Source organism: Oncorhynchus nerka, linkage group LG5, assembly GCF_034236695.1.
Source record: "Oncorhynchus nerka isolate Pitt River linkage group LG5, Oner_Uvic_2.0, whole genome shotgun sequence".
Taxonomy (NCBI): domain Eukaryota; kingdom Metazoa; phylum Chordata; class Actinopteri; order Salmoniformes; family Salmonidae; genus Oncorhynchus; species Oncorhynchus nerka.
The window spans coordinates 61,127,923-61,144,740 of NC_088400.1; the positions used below are offsets into that span (position 1 = coordinate 61,127,923).

A 16,818-nucleotide genomic window follows, 5' to 3' on the forward strand; every position below is an offset into this window, starting at 1 on the left:
CACGGTTGGGATGGTGTTCTTCGGCTTACAAGCCTCCCCCTTTTTCCTCCAAACATAACGATGGTCATTATGGCCAAACAGTTCTATTTTGGTTTCATCAGACCAGAGGGCATTTCTCCAAAAAGTACGATCTTTGTCCCCATGTGCAGTTGCAAACCGTAGTCTGGCTTTTTTTATGGCGGTTTTGGAGCAGTGGCTTCTTTCTTGCTGAGCGGCCTTTCAGGTTATGTGAATATAGGACTCGTTTTACTGTGGATATCGATACTTTTGTACCTGTTTCCTCCAGCATCTTCACAAGGTCCTTTGTTGTTGTTCTGGAATTGATTTGCACATTTTGCATCAAAGTACGTTCATCTCTAGGAGATGAGTGTGTTGACGGCTGTGTGGTCCCATGGTGTTTATACTTACGTACCATTGTTTGTACAGATGAACGTACCTTCAGGCGTTTGGAAATTGCTCCCAAGGATGATCCAGAATTGTGGAGATCTACAACAAAAAAATTCTGAGGTCTTGGCTGATTTCTTTTGATTTTCCCAAGATGTCAAGCAAAGAGGCACATAGTTTGAAGGTAGGCCTTGAAATACATCCACAGGTAGACCTCCAATTGACTAAAATGATGTCAATTAGCCTATCAGAAGCTTCTAAAGCAATGACACAATTTTCTGGAATTGTCCAAGCTGTTTAAAGGCACAGTCAACTTAGTGTATGTAAACTTCTGACCCACTGGAATTGTGATGCAGTGAATTATAAGTGAAATAATCTGTCTGTAAACAATTGTTGGAAGAATGACTTGTGTCATGTACAAAGTAGATGTCCTAACCAACTTGCCAAAACTATAGTTTGTGAACAAGAAATTTGTGGAGTGGTTGAAAAACAAGTTTTAATGACTCCAACCTAAACTTCCGACTTCAACTGTACATGCTTCAAGTGGCAAATCAGTATGGTCTATAGATTTTTTGACAGCATTTTTTGACAGCATCAGTATGTAATGTATATATCCCGCATCATATCATAACTCTTTTATGCTGATCACTGATTTTATATTGCTAACGTAATTGTAATATCCACATTGTTCAAACTGTGAAATAACAACATTGGTGCCATAACGTGTTCCTGCAATAATGCTATTCATCTAGCTTGTGACCCAATATTTACACGTTTACAGAAACTATGAGCAACTCATTTTATTTCCAAGAAGAACCAACCCTGTATCAACTCACTGTGCTGTCAACAAACCACGCTAGGAAATGACAACGGTGCTCTACCGTTCATGTCTAGGGATAGTTTTGTGCATTTGAATGTGTTTTTTTAACAAAGATTTTTAGGAATAAAAATGTGATTTTGTTTTATGTTTGTCTGAATTTGCGATGTTTGTCATACAAGTACATTACCGTACAGTTTTCTACATTACAATTGTTGCCTTTCATTTCACGCTGGTTCATGTGGCTTATACTGTAGATGTATGGTGTCCTCTACTGGTGAAAAGTTGCCTTGCCTGATGCACACTAGAAGCTAGTGTTCGTCAAGGGTTCTTTGGGAAAGGTGATGGTTCTCTGTGGAACCATGATGACTCAAAGAACCCTTTGAGCTCTTCAATTTTGCTCTACAGTTCACAAAAAGCGTTACTTGCTCTTTTAGTGATAATTAAAATGTAGGTTCGCCGGCTCATTAGAGTATTTTTTGGCATGTTTTGCTCTTAGCTCTTTTTGTGCAGCCGTGAATGAGAGTGTCATCATTCCAGTTGATGTAATCTGTTGTGTTATCCTGTTAAGTCATTTATATGTCTATGGCCAGTGTAGTGTCTTGTGAAAGACTCACATATGACCTTGTGTCCATTGAGAACAGTTGACTAAATCAGTCAATGGTTCTCAATTCTCTCATCAGGAACCCCCAGCTGTTCCATTGGTAGCTCACTTGATTCAGATTGTAATTTAACACAAATATAACGTCTATATAACTTTTAATAATATAATATGTGCACATGTTGCTACTACAGTTGCTACTACTACATGTTGCTACTTATTTTGTTTTAACTATGACCATTTGTTCTGACAATCTATTTGATAGATAGAGGACCGTTTTGAAATGTATCATGCTCTGAGAAAATGACTTTGCTTAGAGAGTAAATAAACGTCTGTGAATTTAACTCAACTAAATTGAACTTAATATTTTCATCAGTACAAACAAGATGAATGTACTTTGAAAGTCTTCTCTAAATCTCACTTTCTATGAATTTAGGAACCTGTTCCTGTAGCCACCGCAATCGATAGGTATCCATTTCTGATATTGGCGAGGTGACACTGCTGTCTGTGCACTACACTATATTTATATTACGTGTGAGACACTCCACTCCTGTCCAAATGGTCTATCTTTAGTGTCCTCAACTACAGTGTCCACATTGCCACCCATTTCCAAACACTTTGACTTATAATCAAGCTAAGTTTACCTGCTTTATATATTTTATCTGTAGCCACCTAAGTTTAAACAGAGATGAAAGCCTACACTGAGGGTACAGTATAATTCAGGAAAAAGTGTCTATTTTCAGGGCTTGAAGTTGAATGCCTCGCCCCTATGACCCCCCCCCCCGAACAATGAAGAGAAAATTACGAGGAATGTTGATAGGTGGAGAGGCCTGTCTATCAGCTGCTGCTGCTCAGCCCTCCTCAACTTTTCTCAACCATGCTCATTAGAATCCAATCCTAGTCAGTCTTAGGGCTAAATTCAATTAAAACGATAGTACATTGTATTTTGCACAGTGGCATAGGGACATAATATCCTAGAATCCACTTTAAATAGTTTAATTGAGAGGTATTACCCTAGCTTGAATGGTTGTTTGGAAATGAATGAATGGGAATGAGATACAGGGTGGAGACACTAGTCTAAACAACCAATATTGGGTTAATAACCAGTAGCTTTGACAGCATTATCCCTCTTTAGCCACTACTATACCAATGACAGTGTTGAGGCTGAATCATGGTAGTGGACTATAGCCCAGAACACCCCAGTTGCTTCTTTCAGTCTGTGACAGCTGTATGAGTCGGTCTCCGCATTCAGATTTGGAAGAGCTGAGATTCCTACCGACTGAGGCAGGCAGGCAGCTATATTTAGAGGGGAAAGTATTAAATTGCAGTCGGCAGTGGGGGCTTCAAGCTGGGAACCTTTTCTCTGCTCAGCCTTTTCTAGCCTGGACTGGGTGCCAAGAGGACCTGTGGCCACCATTTCTTCCCCTCTGCAAGCCACTGATTTCCCAACATCATGGACCCGAAAGCCATGAAGGAGGAGCTGCGCCTCTTCCAGAGCACCTTGCTCCAGGATGGCCTCAAGGAGCTGCTGAACGAGAACAAGTTTGTGGACTGCACTCTGAAAGTGGGCGATCGGAGCTTCCCCTGCCATAAACTCATCATGGCTGCCTGCAGCCCATACTTCAGAGAGATATTATTTTCCGAGGATGGCAAGGAGGTGAAGGCCAACAAGGAGGTGGTCCTGGACGATGTCAATCCCGCAATCTTGGACATGATAATTATGTATCTGTACTCGGCCGAGATCGACCTCACTGACGAAAATGTGCAGGACATACTTGCTGTAGCCAATCGTTTCCAGATACCTTCAGTCTTCACCGTGTGTGTTAATTATCTTCAGAAGAAGCTCTCCGTGACCAACTGTCTGGCAATCTTCAGGATGGGTCTGGTCCTTAACGTGCCCAGGTTGGCGGTGTCCGCCCGTGACTACATCGCAGACCGCTTCGATATCCTCTCTAAAGACGAGGAGTTCCTCCAGCTGGCCGCTCATGAACTGTTCGCAGTCATCGGTGGCGACTCGCTCAATGTGGAGAGGGAGGAGATGGTGTTCGAAGCCCTCATGAAATGGGTCCACAACGACAAAGACAAACGTGTCCAGGTACTGGGTGACGCCTTTGAGTGCATCCGCTTCCGCCTCATGCCCGAGAAATACTTCCACGACAAAGTGGAGACAGACGAGATCATCAAGGCTGACCCAGAACTCCTGAAGAAGGTCCAGATGATCAAAGACGCGTTCCAGGGGAAACTCCCAGAGAAGAAGGAGAAGGTAGCTGGGGATAAGGGGGCGGACGGTGAGGGTGGCGAGACAGAGGAGGTTTTCCCAGGTTTCCTGAACGATAACCGTCGCCACGGCATGTACGTCCGCGACCTGATCCTGATGATCAACGACACGGCAGCGGTGGCGTACGACGTCAACGAGAACGAGTGTTTCCTGGCGGCCATGTCGGAACAGATCCCCCGGAACCACGTCAGCCTGGCATCACAGAAGAACCAGCTCTACCTCATCGGAGGACTGTTTGTGGACGAGGAGGACAAGGACGCCCCCCTACAGTGCTACTTCTATCAGGTAACCAATCATTGTTCATTTAGAGTTTGGGCAACTTCTTTTGATGCTTTCAAATCTTCTATTGGTAATATTTGCCTTTCGAGAATCTATGTTAGCTCACTAAGTTACATCGACAAAAGTCTTTGTTTGATGTTAGAATAAATGATGATGTCAATAGCACAAAACACTCTCTTTATTCAGAATACTTATTTGTAATAGATTAATGCAGTCATTACATCAATCAATCATTCATTCATTCAACCCTGTGTATTTCAGTTGGACACTCTTGCAGCTGACTGGGTAGCTCTGCCCCCCATGCCTTCCCCTAGAGCCCTTTTCAACATGGGAGAGTGTGAGAACCTGCTGTTCGCTATTGCTGGAAAAGACCTCCAGAGCAACGAGTGTTTGGACTCTGTGATGTGCTATGACGTCCAGTGAGTGGAATAGCATTCAACGTCTCATTCACACAGTACAGTAGAAACATATAGGACTACTCAGGTCTTTACCATTTGAAGTGTGTGTTTTGACCCTCCTGTTCTGTAATGGCTTTCCCAAAGGAAGATGAAGTGGAGTGAGACCAAAAAGCTTCCCCTGAAGATCCACGGCCATTCTGTGGTCTCCCATAAGGGTTTGGTGTACTGCATTGGAGGAAAGACTGATGACAAGTATGTGTGTGTGTGTGTGTGTGTGTGTGTGTGTGTGTGTGTGTGTGTGTGTGTGTGTGTGTGTGGTCTTATATCCTTGTGGGGACCTGAATTCCCCCAAAGTCCCCACAAGGATAGTAAAACAAGGAAAATTCTCTCTTGTGGAGACATTTCCCATGTCTCCACGAAGATAAAGGTTATTTTAAGCTTAGGGTTTGGGTTTACAATTAGGGTTAGGCGTTAGGGTTAGGTTTAGGGGTTAGGGTTAGGTTAGGGAAAATATAATTTTAAATGAAAATCAATTTCAGGTCCCCACAACAATTGAAAATCGTGTGTGTGTGTGTGTGTGTGTGTGTGTGTGTGTGTGTGTGTGTGTGTGCGTGCGCGTGCGTGCGCGCGCGTGCGTGCGTGCATCGTGCTAAAGATATGGTGTGAGCTGCAGCTGTTTGTAGTCTATCATTCTAAGACCTGAGCATGTCAGACCATAGAGCTAGTGTAGAAGTCATTCTTTTCATTATGGAACTACACATGGTAAAGTAAACAGTTATTCATACGTGACCGTAGTGAAAATAATGTGTTCTTTGGGTTACATGTGAGCAGTGGAGGCTGCTGAGGGGAGGACAGCTCATAGTAACGGCTGGAATGGAGTAAATGGAATGGCATCAAACACATGGAAGCCACGTCTTTGATGTGTTTGATACTATTCCATTGACTCCATTCCAGCCGTTACTATGAGCCGTCCTCCTCTCACCAGCCTCCACTGCATGTGAGCCCGTATTGTAATACATGTTGTCTGATTTATAGGATCCAAACCGTAACTGCAAACCCATCACAGTCTTTCTATACTGTTGCCAGAAGGGCATTTCCTGAGATCTGACAACCCTGTCTGTCATTCTCCCGCGCAGCAAAGCCCTGAACAAGATGTTTGTATACAACCACAAGCAGTCAGAGTGGAGGGAGCTGGCTGCCATGAAGACAGCCAGAGCCATGTTCGGAGCCATCGTTCACAATGGAAAGATCGTGGTGGCTGGTGGAGTCAACGAGGAAGGCCTCACTGCTGCATCTGAAGTCTACGACTTTGGAACAAATAAGTATGTAGCATTTAGTTTGGTGATAAATCAGTTTAAGAACTTGTTACACCTTTTTATATCATCCACCATAACAATACCATTTGCTGGTTCTGGATGTTGAACGTTATTAGTCTTCTTGAGTCAGGATGGCCTTAATTAGAAAGAGTCCCCCTGACGCTATCCCTAATCACCTTGTTTTGCAGATGGGAGGCATTCACAGACTTTCCCCAGGAGAGGAGCTCAGTGAACCTGCTGAGCAATGAGAGTACCCTGTACGCCGTGGGGGGCTTCACCTTCATCCAGAATGACAACAAGGAGGTGGTCCCCGCAGAGATTACTGATGTTTGGCAGTAAGTACCCTCTTTTAATGTTATGTTATCAACCTGGTTTCAGACCCGGGTCTTCTTCATGCATTCAACAGGACTGTGTTAGCCCATTGTGCTAAAGCCTAGGCATTAACTCTGTGAGCTAACAGAAGTTTGCATTGTTCCGCCCTGTTAGTTTAGTTGTGGGTTTGTTATTTTAGATGGCTTACATTTCCATACCTGTGGACAAACAAGTTGAACTTATTCATCTTGGTTCAATTATAATAATTTGTTATATAAATGTATGATAAGAAATAAAGTTGAAACTAAATGAAAAAAGAAATGAGAGGGCCCTACTTGGTCAGTGGTACTGTACAAACAGTCAGCTACGTCTTGATTTGTTCTGTTCCTCATCACTGTATCTTCATTTTCCCTGTGTTAGGTACGAGGAGGACAAGAAGGAATGGAGCGGGATGCTGAGGGAGATGCGTTACGCCGCTGGCTCCTCCTGCGTGTCCATGCGCCTCAATGCTGCCAAGATGCCCAAACTCTAGACCCTCGCTGCCCAGTCATGATTCCCCATGATGCCCTCTGTCTGCCCGGATTACCACCATCTCCTCTGGGTAGTCTTTCCATTTCAGGAATAGAGGGGGTGTCACATGACAATTCAAATGTGGACTCTTATTAGTTGATTGTGTTGTGAGTTTCTTTTTGCCTCTTTCTGATCTCAGGTGATTTTCTGTACAATAAAAACATCTACTTTGCTTCAGTGAAGACCGCATCAGTATATTAGTTTCCCTCATTATAGAGTAACCCACAACGTGTATTTAGCTAGCTTTTTTGTAAAATAAACATTTGTTCAAAAACTCCTGTTATGGTTGTTTTGAATTTGGAGAAACAGTTGTCGCCATTTTTATGGCTGGTTAAGTTTAAACATTTGTCTGTGCATTGCACGCATGTTTTACTAGAACTAGATTCAGGTCGAAGATATGGTATATCAGGAAATTAAATCTAAGTGTGAGCCAGTTGGTATAGTAAAAACTAACATGGGAAACACCTACTCATTGGCAGGTTTAAACAACTGCCATGCATTATGCATACACTATGTACACTACATTATGTGTCATACCAAGGCTGTAGGTCCCAGTAGATTTCCACAGTAGGTTTGACATACAGTAGGTTAATCTCATTAACCCACAGTGGTGGAAAAAGTACCCAATTGTCATACCTTAATAGAAAATGACTAAAGTAAAAGTGAAAGTCACCCAGTAAAATAATACTTGAGAAAAAGTCTAAAAGTATTTGGATTTAAATATACTTAAGTATCAAAAAGTAAATGTAATTGCTAAAATATACTTCTGTATCAAAAGTATAAATCCTTTCAAATTCCTTATATTAAGCAATCCAGACAGCACAATTCTCTTTCTGCTTTATTTAGGGATAGCCAGTGGCACTCTCCAACACTCAGAAATAATTTACAAACAAAGCATTTGTGTTTTTTGAGTCCGCCAGATCAGAGACAGTAGGGATGACCAGGGATGTTCTCTTGATAAGTGTGTGAATTGGACCATTTTCCTGTCATGCTAAGCATTCAAAATGTAATGAGTAATTTCAGGTGTCAGGGAAAATGTATGGAGTAAAAAGTATATTATTTTCTTTAGGAATGCAGTGAAGTAAAAGTTATCAAAAATATAAATAGTAAAGTACAGATACCCCCAAAAACTACTTAAATTGTACTTTTAAGTATTTTTACTGATGTACTTTACACCCCTGGTAACCCAGAACTGGAAATCTCTGTCTGTCCTAGAGATGAAATGTAGGTGAACTAGGTAACATTTTTGACATGCGTTATTCTGGATTGTTTTGTTGTTATTCTGTCTCTCACTGTTCAAATAAACCTACCATTAAAATGATAGACTGATCATTTCTTTGTCAGTGGGCAAACGTACAAAGTCAGCAGGGGATCAAATACTTTTTTCCCTCCCTGTATCAACCTGCCGGCTGATGCTAAATGCAGGACATGTGACATCATAGTACAGTAATACTAAGCCACTAAACACCCAGCACTGAGGGGGAATAACGCCGCTTAATGTACTCCATGTTATTCCTCCCCTTATTTAACTGCTGCACAGGAATGTTGTACTGTACCCATAGTGAAGAGGAAGTAGTACTGTACTTCTCGTATATTTTCAATACATTCATGTCAAATACAGAAATAGGATCGGAATTCTTTGTGAATAAGGGTTTTGAAGCAGAAGTCAATGAGGTAACACCCAACAGTGCGTGACATGCTTGTGTTTCCCCGTGGTGGGGGCCAGACAGTGCTGTAGGAGGTTAATGTAGCTGAAAGGAGGGACCAGAGGTGGTTGATGTATAAGAGAGAGGAGGAGGAAAATCTCAGAGAGGATACCGATGACTGAGGGAGCAGCACTGTCTGACTGACTGACTAACTGTAAGTTGCCATATGTTGCCATATCACAGTTAAATGGAGAAGAGGGAAGGAAAGGGACCATTTCAGTGTATTGGGACAGGAAGACTGTATCTCTAGCCTTGCTTATACCTGATGCTAACATGTGACTTCTGTCCTGATATTTGCCACATTCTTATTGTGCCCACATTGTAGCCATGGCATCTACAAATGGTATTAAAATGTGTATTTTGCCTGCATTGTGACTAGATTCCCTTGTGCCTCCCAGTATGCAGATTATTTGACAGATATTCTTTCAAAATAATATGAATGTATGTATTTTAAGACATGGTGTTTCCTGTCAATTTTAGAGACCGGTATAGTGATGATAATATCCAAACACACTGGGTCCCTGACTACCTCCGGAGGTGGTCAGGAAGATCTGATCACGGACAGATCACAATGCGTATTTTAATCATCTACACCTGTCTAAAAATGTGGGCACAATCAGAATGTGGACAAGACCAGGACAAAGGACACATTTTATAACCAGTTATCAACGGGGCTTCTGACTCAATGTGTTCAGTACAAAGAAACTCTAAGTATAATTTTTTAATTTTAGTATAGCGTTGATCATACTTACTAGGTGGCTTCACATGTTACAGTATTTTCTAAAAGGAAGAATACATGAAGTGCAGAGTGAAAAGTAAGGAACAAGATGAGAAAAAAGAATTAGACCTGAGGTATAAAATTTGCAATGTCATGGTGTGGATTTTTTTGGTTTATTTATGCTGCCAGAAAAACCTGACACTGTCTCACACGTTTTGTGATAATGAGAGCAGAGGGAAGTAAAAATGGTAATTTTTTATGAGTATTTTTTATGTTAATAGAAGATGTTTAGAAGTTGAAATTGTTAGAGGCTAGTGTTGAAAATTGAGGGTAAGTGACTGTATTAGAAATAGTAATAGTACTGTAGTAGTAGTAGTAGTAGCAGTAGCAGTATCAGTATCAGTAGTAGTAGTAGCAGGAGTAGGAGTAACAGTAGTAGTAGCAGTAGTAGTAGTAGCAGCAGTAGTAGTAGCAGCAGTAGCAGGAGTAGTAGTAGCAGCAGCAGGAGTAGTAGTAGCATCAGCAGTAGCAGTAGTAGTAGTAGTAACAGTAGTAGTAGTAGTAGCAGTAGCAGTAGTAGTAGCAGTAGCAGGAGTAGCAGTAGTAGTAGTAGCAGTAGTAGTAGCATCATCAGCAGTAGCAGTAACAGTAGTAGTAGTAGTAGTAGTAGTAGCATCATCAGCAGTAGCAGTAGTAGTAGTAGTAGCAGTAGTAGTAGCAGTAGCAGGAGTAGGAGTAGTAGCAGCAGTAGTAGTAGTAGCAGTAGTAGTAGTAGTAGTAGTAGCATCATCAGCAGTAGCAGTAGTAGTAGCAGTAGCAGTAGAAGTAGCAGTAGTAGCAGGAATAGTAATAGTTATAGTAGTAGTATACTAATAATAATTCAAGGAATATTACTCAGAAACGTGAGGACTACGGATTGTATCCATTTAAAAGTAATCCGATTTATTCCAGTTACGCAATAAGAATACAATTAGCAAATGGTACATACCAGAAATCTTCACGATAAAAATAATACAAAATATCCTAAGTCTTTAACGGCATAGAAAATTCACTACTATGACATACAAACGTACATCAGGAGATCAGTTTACAAATGACTCCATGATCAACGTTTAACCCCATCTTTTTTTCTTCCAAGAATGGCAAATCCCAGTATCTCCCATCATCTAATTAACATCACTTTGCAAGGCCCAAAAAAATCTCAACAAAAGGTATGAAACTTCACACGCATTCTCTAATCACCACATCTCAACACTGTGATAAGAGCACACCCCTGTGTCGCTCCTTTTTGAACTATCCGCCGTCCGACCAACAGAATAACACAGTGTCTCTGTAACAACAAATCCATAGCACTTACAGTACAATAAAATACATCATAATTCATAGCTCTTTGTGAACTCTTGAAACAATCCAAACATGATCATTTAATTCACACAATAACATTAATTTCAAGTTTAATCAGTCTTCACCTCTCCTGCCTTCAGCGACCCTAGGATTTCTGTGGGAATGTCTCTTCCTCGAGATTACCACAGATAAGGTGTGTTTGACCCATGTGATAGCCCACTGATGGTCTGCCATTCAAACAATGTCATAAATCGTGATTGAGTCATCATCCTGGGCCTCGGCGCCAGCAAGTCGCTAGACGCGTCTTCATCACTGGCCTTCATCATCGTTCATATTAGTTTACTCTCTCTATTTTCGACTACAATAATCTCCTGTTTGGCACCTCTGGGCCAGGAAAGAACCAGGGGTGCCATAACGAAAGAAGTAGAAGTGGTCTCACGAAGAGAGGTGATCCAATGTCTGCAAAAGCAACACCGTGTTAAAGTTATAGTTACCACAAGCAGGCTTGCCAAGTTGGAACGCGCGGTACACCCAGTCCCACCCTGTGTATGCGTATTTGGCTGAGGCAATGGAGACACTAATCGGGATAGTTGACGTCTTCTTGACCAGGTTGACTTCGACCTGGGAGCGTGCAAGATGGTAGCAGGTCTCCTGCAGAAGCTCCTGTACCATGGCCGTGGGTTCCGTCAGAGACCTGGTGCTCTTCTCATAGAAGGCATCCTCCCACCAGGGTGCAATGTCAGTGTACATGGATACCCGTCCGAGAATATTCAGCTGTCCCATTGTGAAATCTTCAGTCATTTTCAAGCAGAGAGTGTGGTTAGCTGGACAGGTCAGCCCCCCCTAGGAGAAAGAATTATATCTCACTTATCACACGCCACTGGGTATGAGACACTTGGATAGCATCAGAATAGCATGCGATGATCGTACTCTCATCAGTTTAGTATCGTCAAAAGTTACCGGTGGTAATGTATTACAGGTGCAAATTACATATTTATTACAGTCGCATGACAACAAGACCGAGTTGTTACCAACATATCAGTACCCTTCACCCAACAATAGCCAGCAAAGTGATCCCTTTTTTATGAATTGGTCTTTAACAACCACTCACGAAGGGCAGATGGAGCTCGAGTTGAAAATGTTGGGTCCGGAAATATAAAAGGGAAAGTCATATAAAAACAAATACAACCAAAATATCCTCTAGAATTGTGCATCTTTTGGTGGCTAACAGTTCTGCATATTAAATATTCTGAATATTGTCTGACTTGAACCATTTCTCTAGTTCAAGTGAAACAATGAGGTCGTTCAGCGCATGGCGCAAGCGCCTTACCCAGGCGGAGATCCAATATGTCCTGCCGTGCAGCTGTGAACAAGTCCTGTGCGTAAGTTATACAAGCTGTATTGTGTTCCACAGTGTGGGTTTGGACAAAAACAATGTGACTAAGCTTCAATAATGTCTCAGCTTATGACTTGACGGCCTTGATGATACTATCATCACCAAGCGCCAGGTGCTGAAAACCAGTCGCTATTCGATTTGAAATCCATGCAGTATATGGTGTTTGTTTAGCCAGCTGATATGTGTTAGACATGGAGTTACCAGCCCCAAAAAGGCCGGTCAAAGCCACGATTAAGTCTCGCTTTGTACGTGTGTGTGGCTTGGATAGCAAGTCTGCCCTTGTAACCAGAAATGAAATCCTCAATAAGTGTCTGCAACCATGTGTATGTTCTACCATTACTGCTACAATGAGCCTGGAATGCTGCCAGAACATTAGATATGCTGTAGGATACATTAACCGTAACTAGACTAGCATCATGCAAGAGGGTCTTGTTAATGTTTCTTTTAACAGGACCCACTTTAGGGACTGGATATGGTTATGGACACTGTGTCGGTTTGTGATAGCCCGCGTGTAGCACAGGAGGTTGGTGGCGCCTTAATTGGGGAGGATGGGCACTTGGTAATGCCTGGAGCGGAATGAGTGGAAATGTCTCAACGACATCAAACACATGGTTTGCCATGTGTTTCGTGCCTTTCCATCAGCTGCAGTCCAGACATTGTTATGAGTCGTCCTCCCCTCAGCAGCCTCCACTGACATGAAGTACGGTTAAAACAATACTTGGTTGACCATGAACAATACTTTGCATTTGCCCAGGCTTGTGAAATCAGCAGCTCACGAACCAACACAGTACATACCATCCCTGCAGTGTTGTCCAGACGAATGGTCTGGGTCTGCAGAGGTCACCTATAGGAAAAGCTTGATAATACAATGCAATAACAATGTTATGATGTGTCCTGTTATGACGTGCAACACACTTGCACCTATATGTGACAGGAAGCAGATCTGTCGCGTGGTAACATGCAATGAAGGGTCTGTAGTGATGTGTGCAGGCACTTTCACTACATTATGATTATGGACAGTCCTGAATAAATCATGAATAAATTACAGATGCACAAGCGGAGGGGGGAGTTAGATTCATTCAGGATTTTCCTTAATCATGGTAGCATTCACATTCATGTAGAAGTGTTTAGAAACATATTATGGGACCAAATACTTCACTTTCTACTACTTCAATACACATAGAAGTTAATTGGTCCCAATACTTTTGGTTCTCTACTACAGTGGGGCAAAAAAGTATTTAGTCAGCCACCAATTGTGCAAGTTCTCCCACTTAAAAAGATGAGAGAGGCCTGTACTTTTCATCATAGGTACACTTCAACTATGACAGACAAAATGAGAAAAAAAATCCATAAAATCACATTATAGGGTTTTTAATGAATTTATTTGCAAATTATGGTGGAAAATAAGTATTTGGTCACCTACAAGCAATATTTCTGGCTCTCACAGACCTGTAACTTCTTCCTTAAGAGGCTCCTCTGTCCTCCACTCATTGCCTGTATTAATGGCACCTGTTTGAACTTGTTATCAGTATAAAATACACCTGTCTACAACCTCAAACAGTCACACTCCAAACTCCACTATGGCCAAGACCAAAGAGCTGTCAAAGGACACCAGAAACAAAATTTTAGACCTGCACCAGGCTGGGAAGACTGAATCTGCAATAGGTAAGCAGCTTGGTTTGAAGAAATCAACTGTGGGAGCAATTATTAGGAAATGGAAGACATACAAGACCACTGATAATCTCCCTCGATCTGGGGCTCCACGCAAGATCTCACCCAGTGGGGTCAAAATGATCACAAGAACGGTGAGCAAAAATCTCAGAACCACACGGGGGGACCTAGTGAATGACCTACAGAGAGCTGGGACCAACGTAACAAAGCCTACCATCAGTAACACACTACGCGGCCAGGGACTCAAATCCTGCAGTGCCAGACGTGTCCCCCTGCTTAAGCCAGTACATGTCCAGGCCCTTCTGAAGTTTGCTAGATAGTATTTGGATGATCCAGAAGAAGATTGGGAGAATGTCATATGTTCAGATGAAACCAAAATATAACTTTTTGGTAAAAACTCAACTCGTCGTCTTTGGAGGACAAAGAATGCTGAGTTGCATCCAAAGAACACCATACCTACTGTGAAGCATGGGGGTGGAAACATCATGCTTTGGGGATGTTTTTCTGCAAAGGGACCAGGACGACTGATCCGTGTAAAGGAAAGAATGAATGGGGCCTTGTATTGTGAAATTTTGAGTGAAAACCTCCTTCCATCAGCAAGGGCATTGAAGATAAAACGTGGCTGGGTCTTTCAGCATGACAATGATCCCAAACACACCGCCCGGGCAACGAAGGAGTGGCTTCGTAAGAAGCATTTCAAGGTCCTGGAGTGGCCTAGCCAGTCTCCAGATCTCAACCCCATAGAAAATCTTTGGAGGGAGTTGAAAGTCTGTGTTGCCCAGCAACAGCCCCAAAACATCACTGCTCTAGAGGAGATCTGCATGGAGGAATGGGCCAAAATACCAGCAACAGTTTGTGAAGACTTACAGAAAACGTTTGACCTCTGTCATTGCCAACAAAGGCTATATAACAAAGTATTGAGATAAACTTTTGTTATCGACCAAATACTTATTTTCCACCATAATTTGCAAATAAATTCATAAAAAATCCTACAATGTGATTTTCTGGATTTTTCCCCTCATTTTGTCTGTCATAGTTGAAGTGTACCTATGATGAAAATTACAGGCCTCTCTCATCTTTTTAAGTGGGAGAACTTGCACAATTGGTGGCTGACTAAATACTTTTTTGCCCCACTATATGTACAAAAAGCTCTGTCATTTCAAAACGGTTCACCCGATATGGATGAAAATACCCTCAAACTAAAGCTGACAGTCTGCACTTTAACCTTATAGTCATTGTATAATTTCAAATCCAAAGTGCTGGAGTACAGAGCTAAAGCAACAACAAATTTGTCACTGTCCCAATACTTTTGGAGCTCACTATATACGTATATAATTATATAACACTGTCTCTGTTTAGGTTCCTCTTCTAGGCCGATAACAACACTCACAGCACGGTCATGTCTAGCGTCATCTACAGCAGGAACAAATCCGACCATAACTGCACCAACGTGGACAGCCTGATGAAACTCTACTACCTGCCTATCATGTACAGTGTCATTTTCGCTGTGGGGCTGCTGGGTAACATCACCTCCATCGCCATCTACTTGGCCAAGCTACGACCCTGGAAGTCTAGCTGTATCATCATGTTCAACCTGGCATTGACGGATCTTCTGTATGTTCTGAGTCTGCCTTTCCTGGTCTACTACTACACCAACGGTGAATCCTGGACCCTGGGCAACTTCATGTGTCGCTTTGTGCGTTTCGGGTTCCACTTTAACCTATATGGTAGTATACTGTTTCTCACCTGTTTGGCTGTGTTTCGATATGTAGTCTTGACAAATCCTCTGAGGACGGTGCAGGTGCAGCAGAAGAGGTGGGGTATCTTGGCGTGCGCCGCAGTCTGGGCTATAGCCGGGGCGGAGATTGTGCCCATGCTCACCATGATCACCATGGAGAATAAAAACAACAAGACCCAGTGTTTGGACTTTGCTAGCGGCGACCCGGCTTTAGTGTGGTGGTACAGCTGGCTGCTGACCGTGCTGGGCTACCTGCTGCCCCTGGTGGTGGTTGTGTTGTGTTATGCCGGTATCGCCCGGGAACTAGCCAAAGGGCCCCACACCCACAGCCCTTGCCGGGTGCGGGCACGCCGCCTCACCATACTGATCCTGGTGGTGTTCGTGGTATGCTTCCTGCCGTACCACGTCCTGAGGATCCTAAGAGTAGACACCAGGATGAAGCCTGAGTCGTCATGTATGGTGGAGCACTGGGTCCACGCCGCTTATATCATATCCAGGCCCATAGCGGGGCTCAACACCTTCTTTAACCTGGCTCTGTACACCCTGGCCGGGGACAAGTTCAAGCAGGCCTTCCTCAGTGTGTTCCACTGGGGCCCCTGGTGGATCAAGTTCAGGACTCACCTCAAACTCAGCCAGGCTGTCGTCAGTAAGCCCAGTAACACAGCTTCAGCCGTAAGGACAGTAGCCACGGATATGGCCATCCATAGACAGGAAATATAATACAGTGTTCTACTTCATTCTGTGTGGACATTACTACCATGGCAATATATTGTCCTACAATACTGTGTATACTGTACTGTAAATAGAAAACCTTTTATCAGATTTTATTATATGCCAGTATGAGGTTTACAACATTGATGTGGTTTCTATAAAAATATTAGATACCTATAAAGGGTGACTTTATATATACTGTATACTCTAATTGATATTGCCATATCACTTCATTATAAATAAACATTTAACAATCAACATTTAACCATCCGATATCTGTCTCAGAGCTCAGTGGGTATTTGATGCATTGTTCTGGTATGACTTGAGAGAAACAAGAACATGATACATTTGGCCCAGAACCAGAAACATGCCAATATGATTCAGAAACCAAATGTTTTCACTTCTATACCCAGTGTTGTCAGGTATTTATTTCTCCCCTACTTAACGCAAGCAACAATGAGATGAGAGTCAAGGAATAAGGAACACATTGGCTGGGGGGGGAAAGGAGTGGCTGGGTGGATGAGGAGGGGCTGGGGGAAAAGGAGTGGCTGGGGGGGAAAAGGAGCGGCTGGGGGGGAA

The 16,818-nt window shown here is 42.7% G+C and overlaps 2 protein-coding genes and 1 pseudogene across 3 annotated transcripts; 2 read left to right on the top strand and 1 right to left on the bottom strand.

Annotated features, from left to right (window-relative positions):
* The first annotated feature begins 3,105 nt into the window (after nucleotides 1–3,105).
* On the top strand, nucleotides 3,106–8,278 carry LOC115129766 (kelch-like protein 41b). Its single transcript, XM_029660462.2, has 6 exons — nucleotides 3,106–4,365; nucleotides 4,621–4,778; nucleotides 4,902–5,009; nucleotides 5,894–6,079; nucleotides 6,262–6,408; nucleotides 6,806–8,278. The coding sequence occupies exons 1-6, from the start codon at nucleotides 3,256–3,258 to the stop codon at nucleotides 6,915–6,917; spliced, it is 1,821 nt and encodes a 606-aa protein (XP_029516322.1). The 5' UTR covers nucleotides 3,106–3,255; the 3' UTR covers nucleotides 6,918–8,278.
* Nucleotides 8,279–8,734: 456 nt separating this feature from the next.
* Nucleotides 8,735–16,477, top strand: LOC115129981 (2-oxoglutarate receptor 1-like). 2 transcript variants are annotated; one of them, XR_010463889.1, is made up of 2 exons: nucleotides 8,735–8,815; nucleotides 10,518–10,800. XR_010463889.1 is itself a non-coding variant. In XM_029660773.1 (2 exons), exon 2 carries the CDS (start codon nucleotides 15,190–15,192, stop codon nucleotides 16,246–16,248), a length of 1,059 nt encoding a protein of 352 aa, XP_029516633.1. In that variant the 5' UTR covers nucleotides 8,753–8,815; nucleotides 15,150–15,189; the 3' UTR covers nucleotides 16,249–16,477. The 2 variants fall into 2 exon arrangements, 1 of the variants encoding a protein (XP_029516633.1); XM_029660773.1 differs by lacking the exon at nucleotides 10,518–10,800 and adding an exon at nucleotides 15,150–16,477 and having other exon boundaries at nucleotides 8,753–8,815.
* LOC115129872 (uncharacterized) lies at nucleotides 11,053–12,776 on the bottom strand (annotated as a pseudogene).
* Nucleotides 16,478–16,818: the final 341 nt, after the last annotated feature.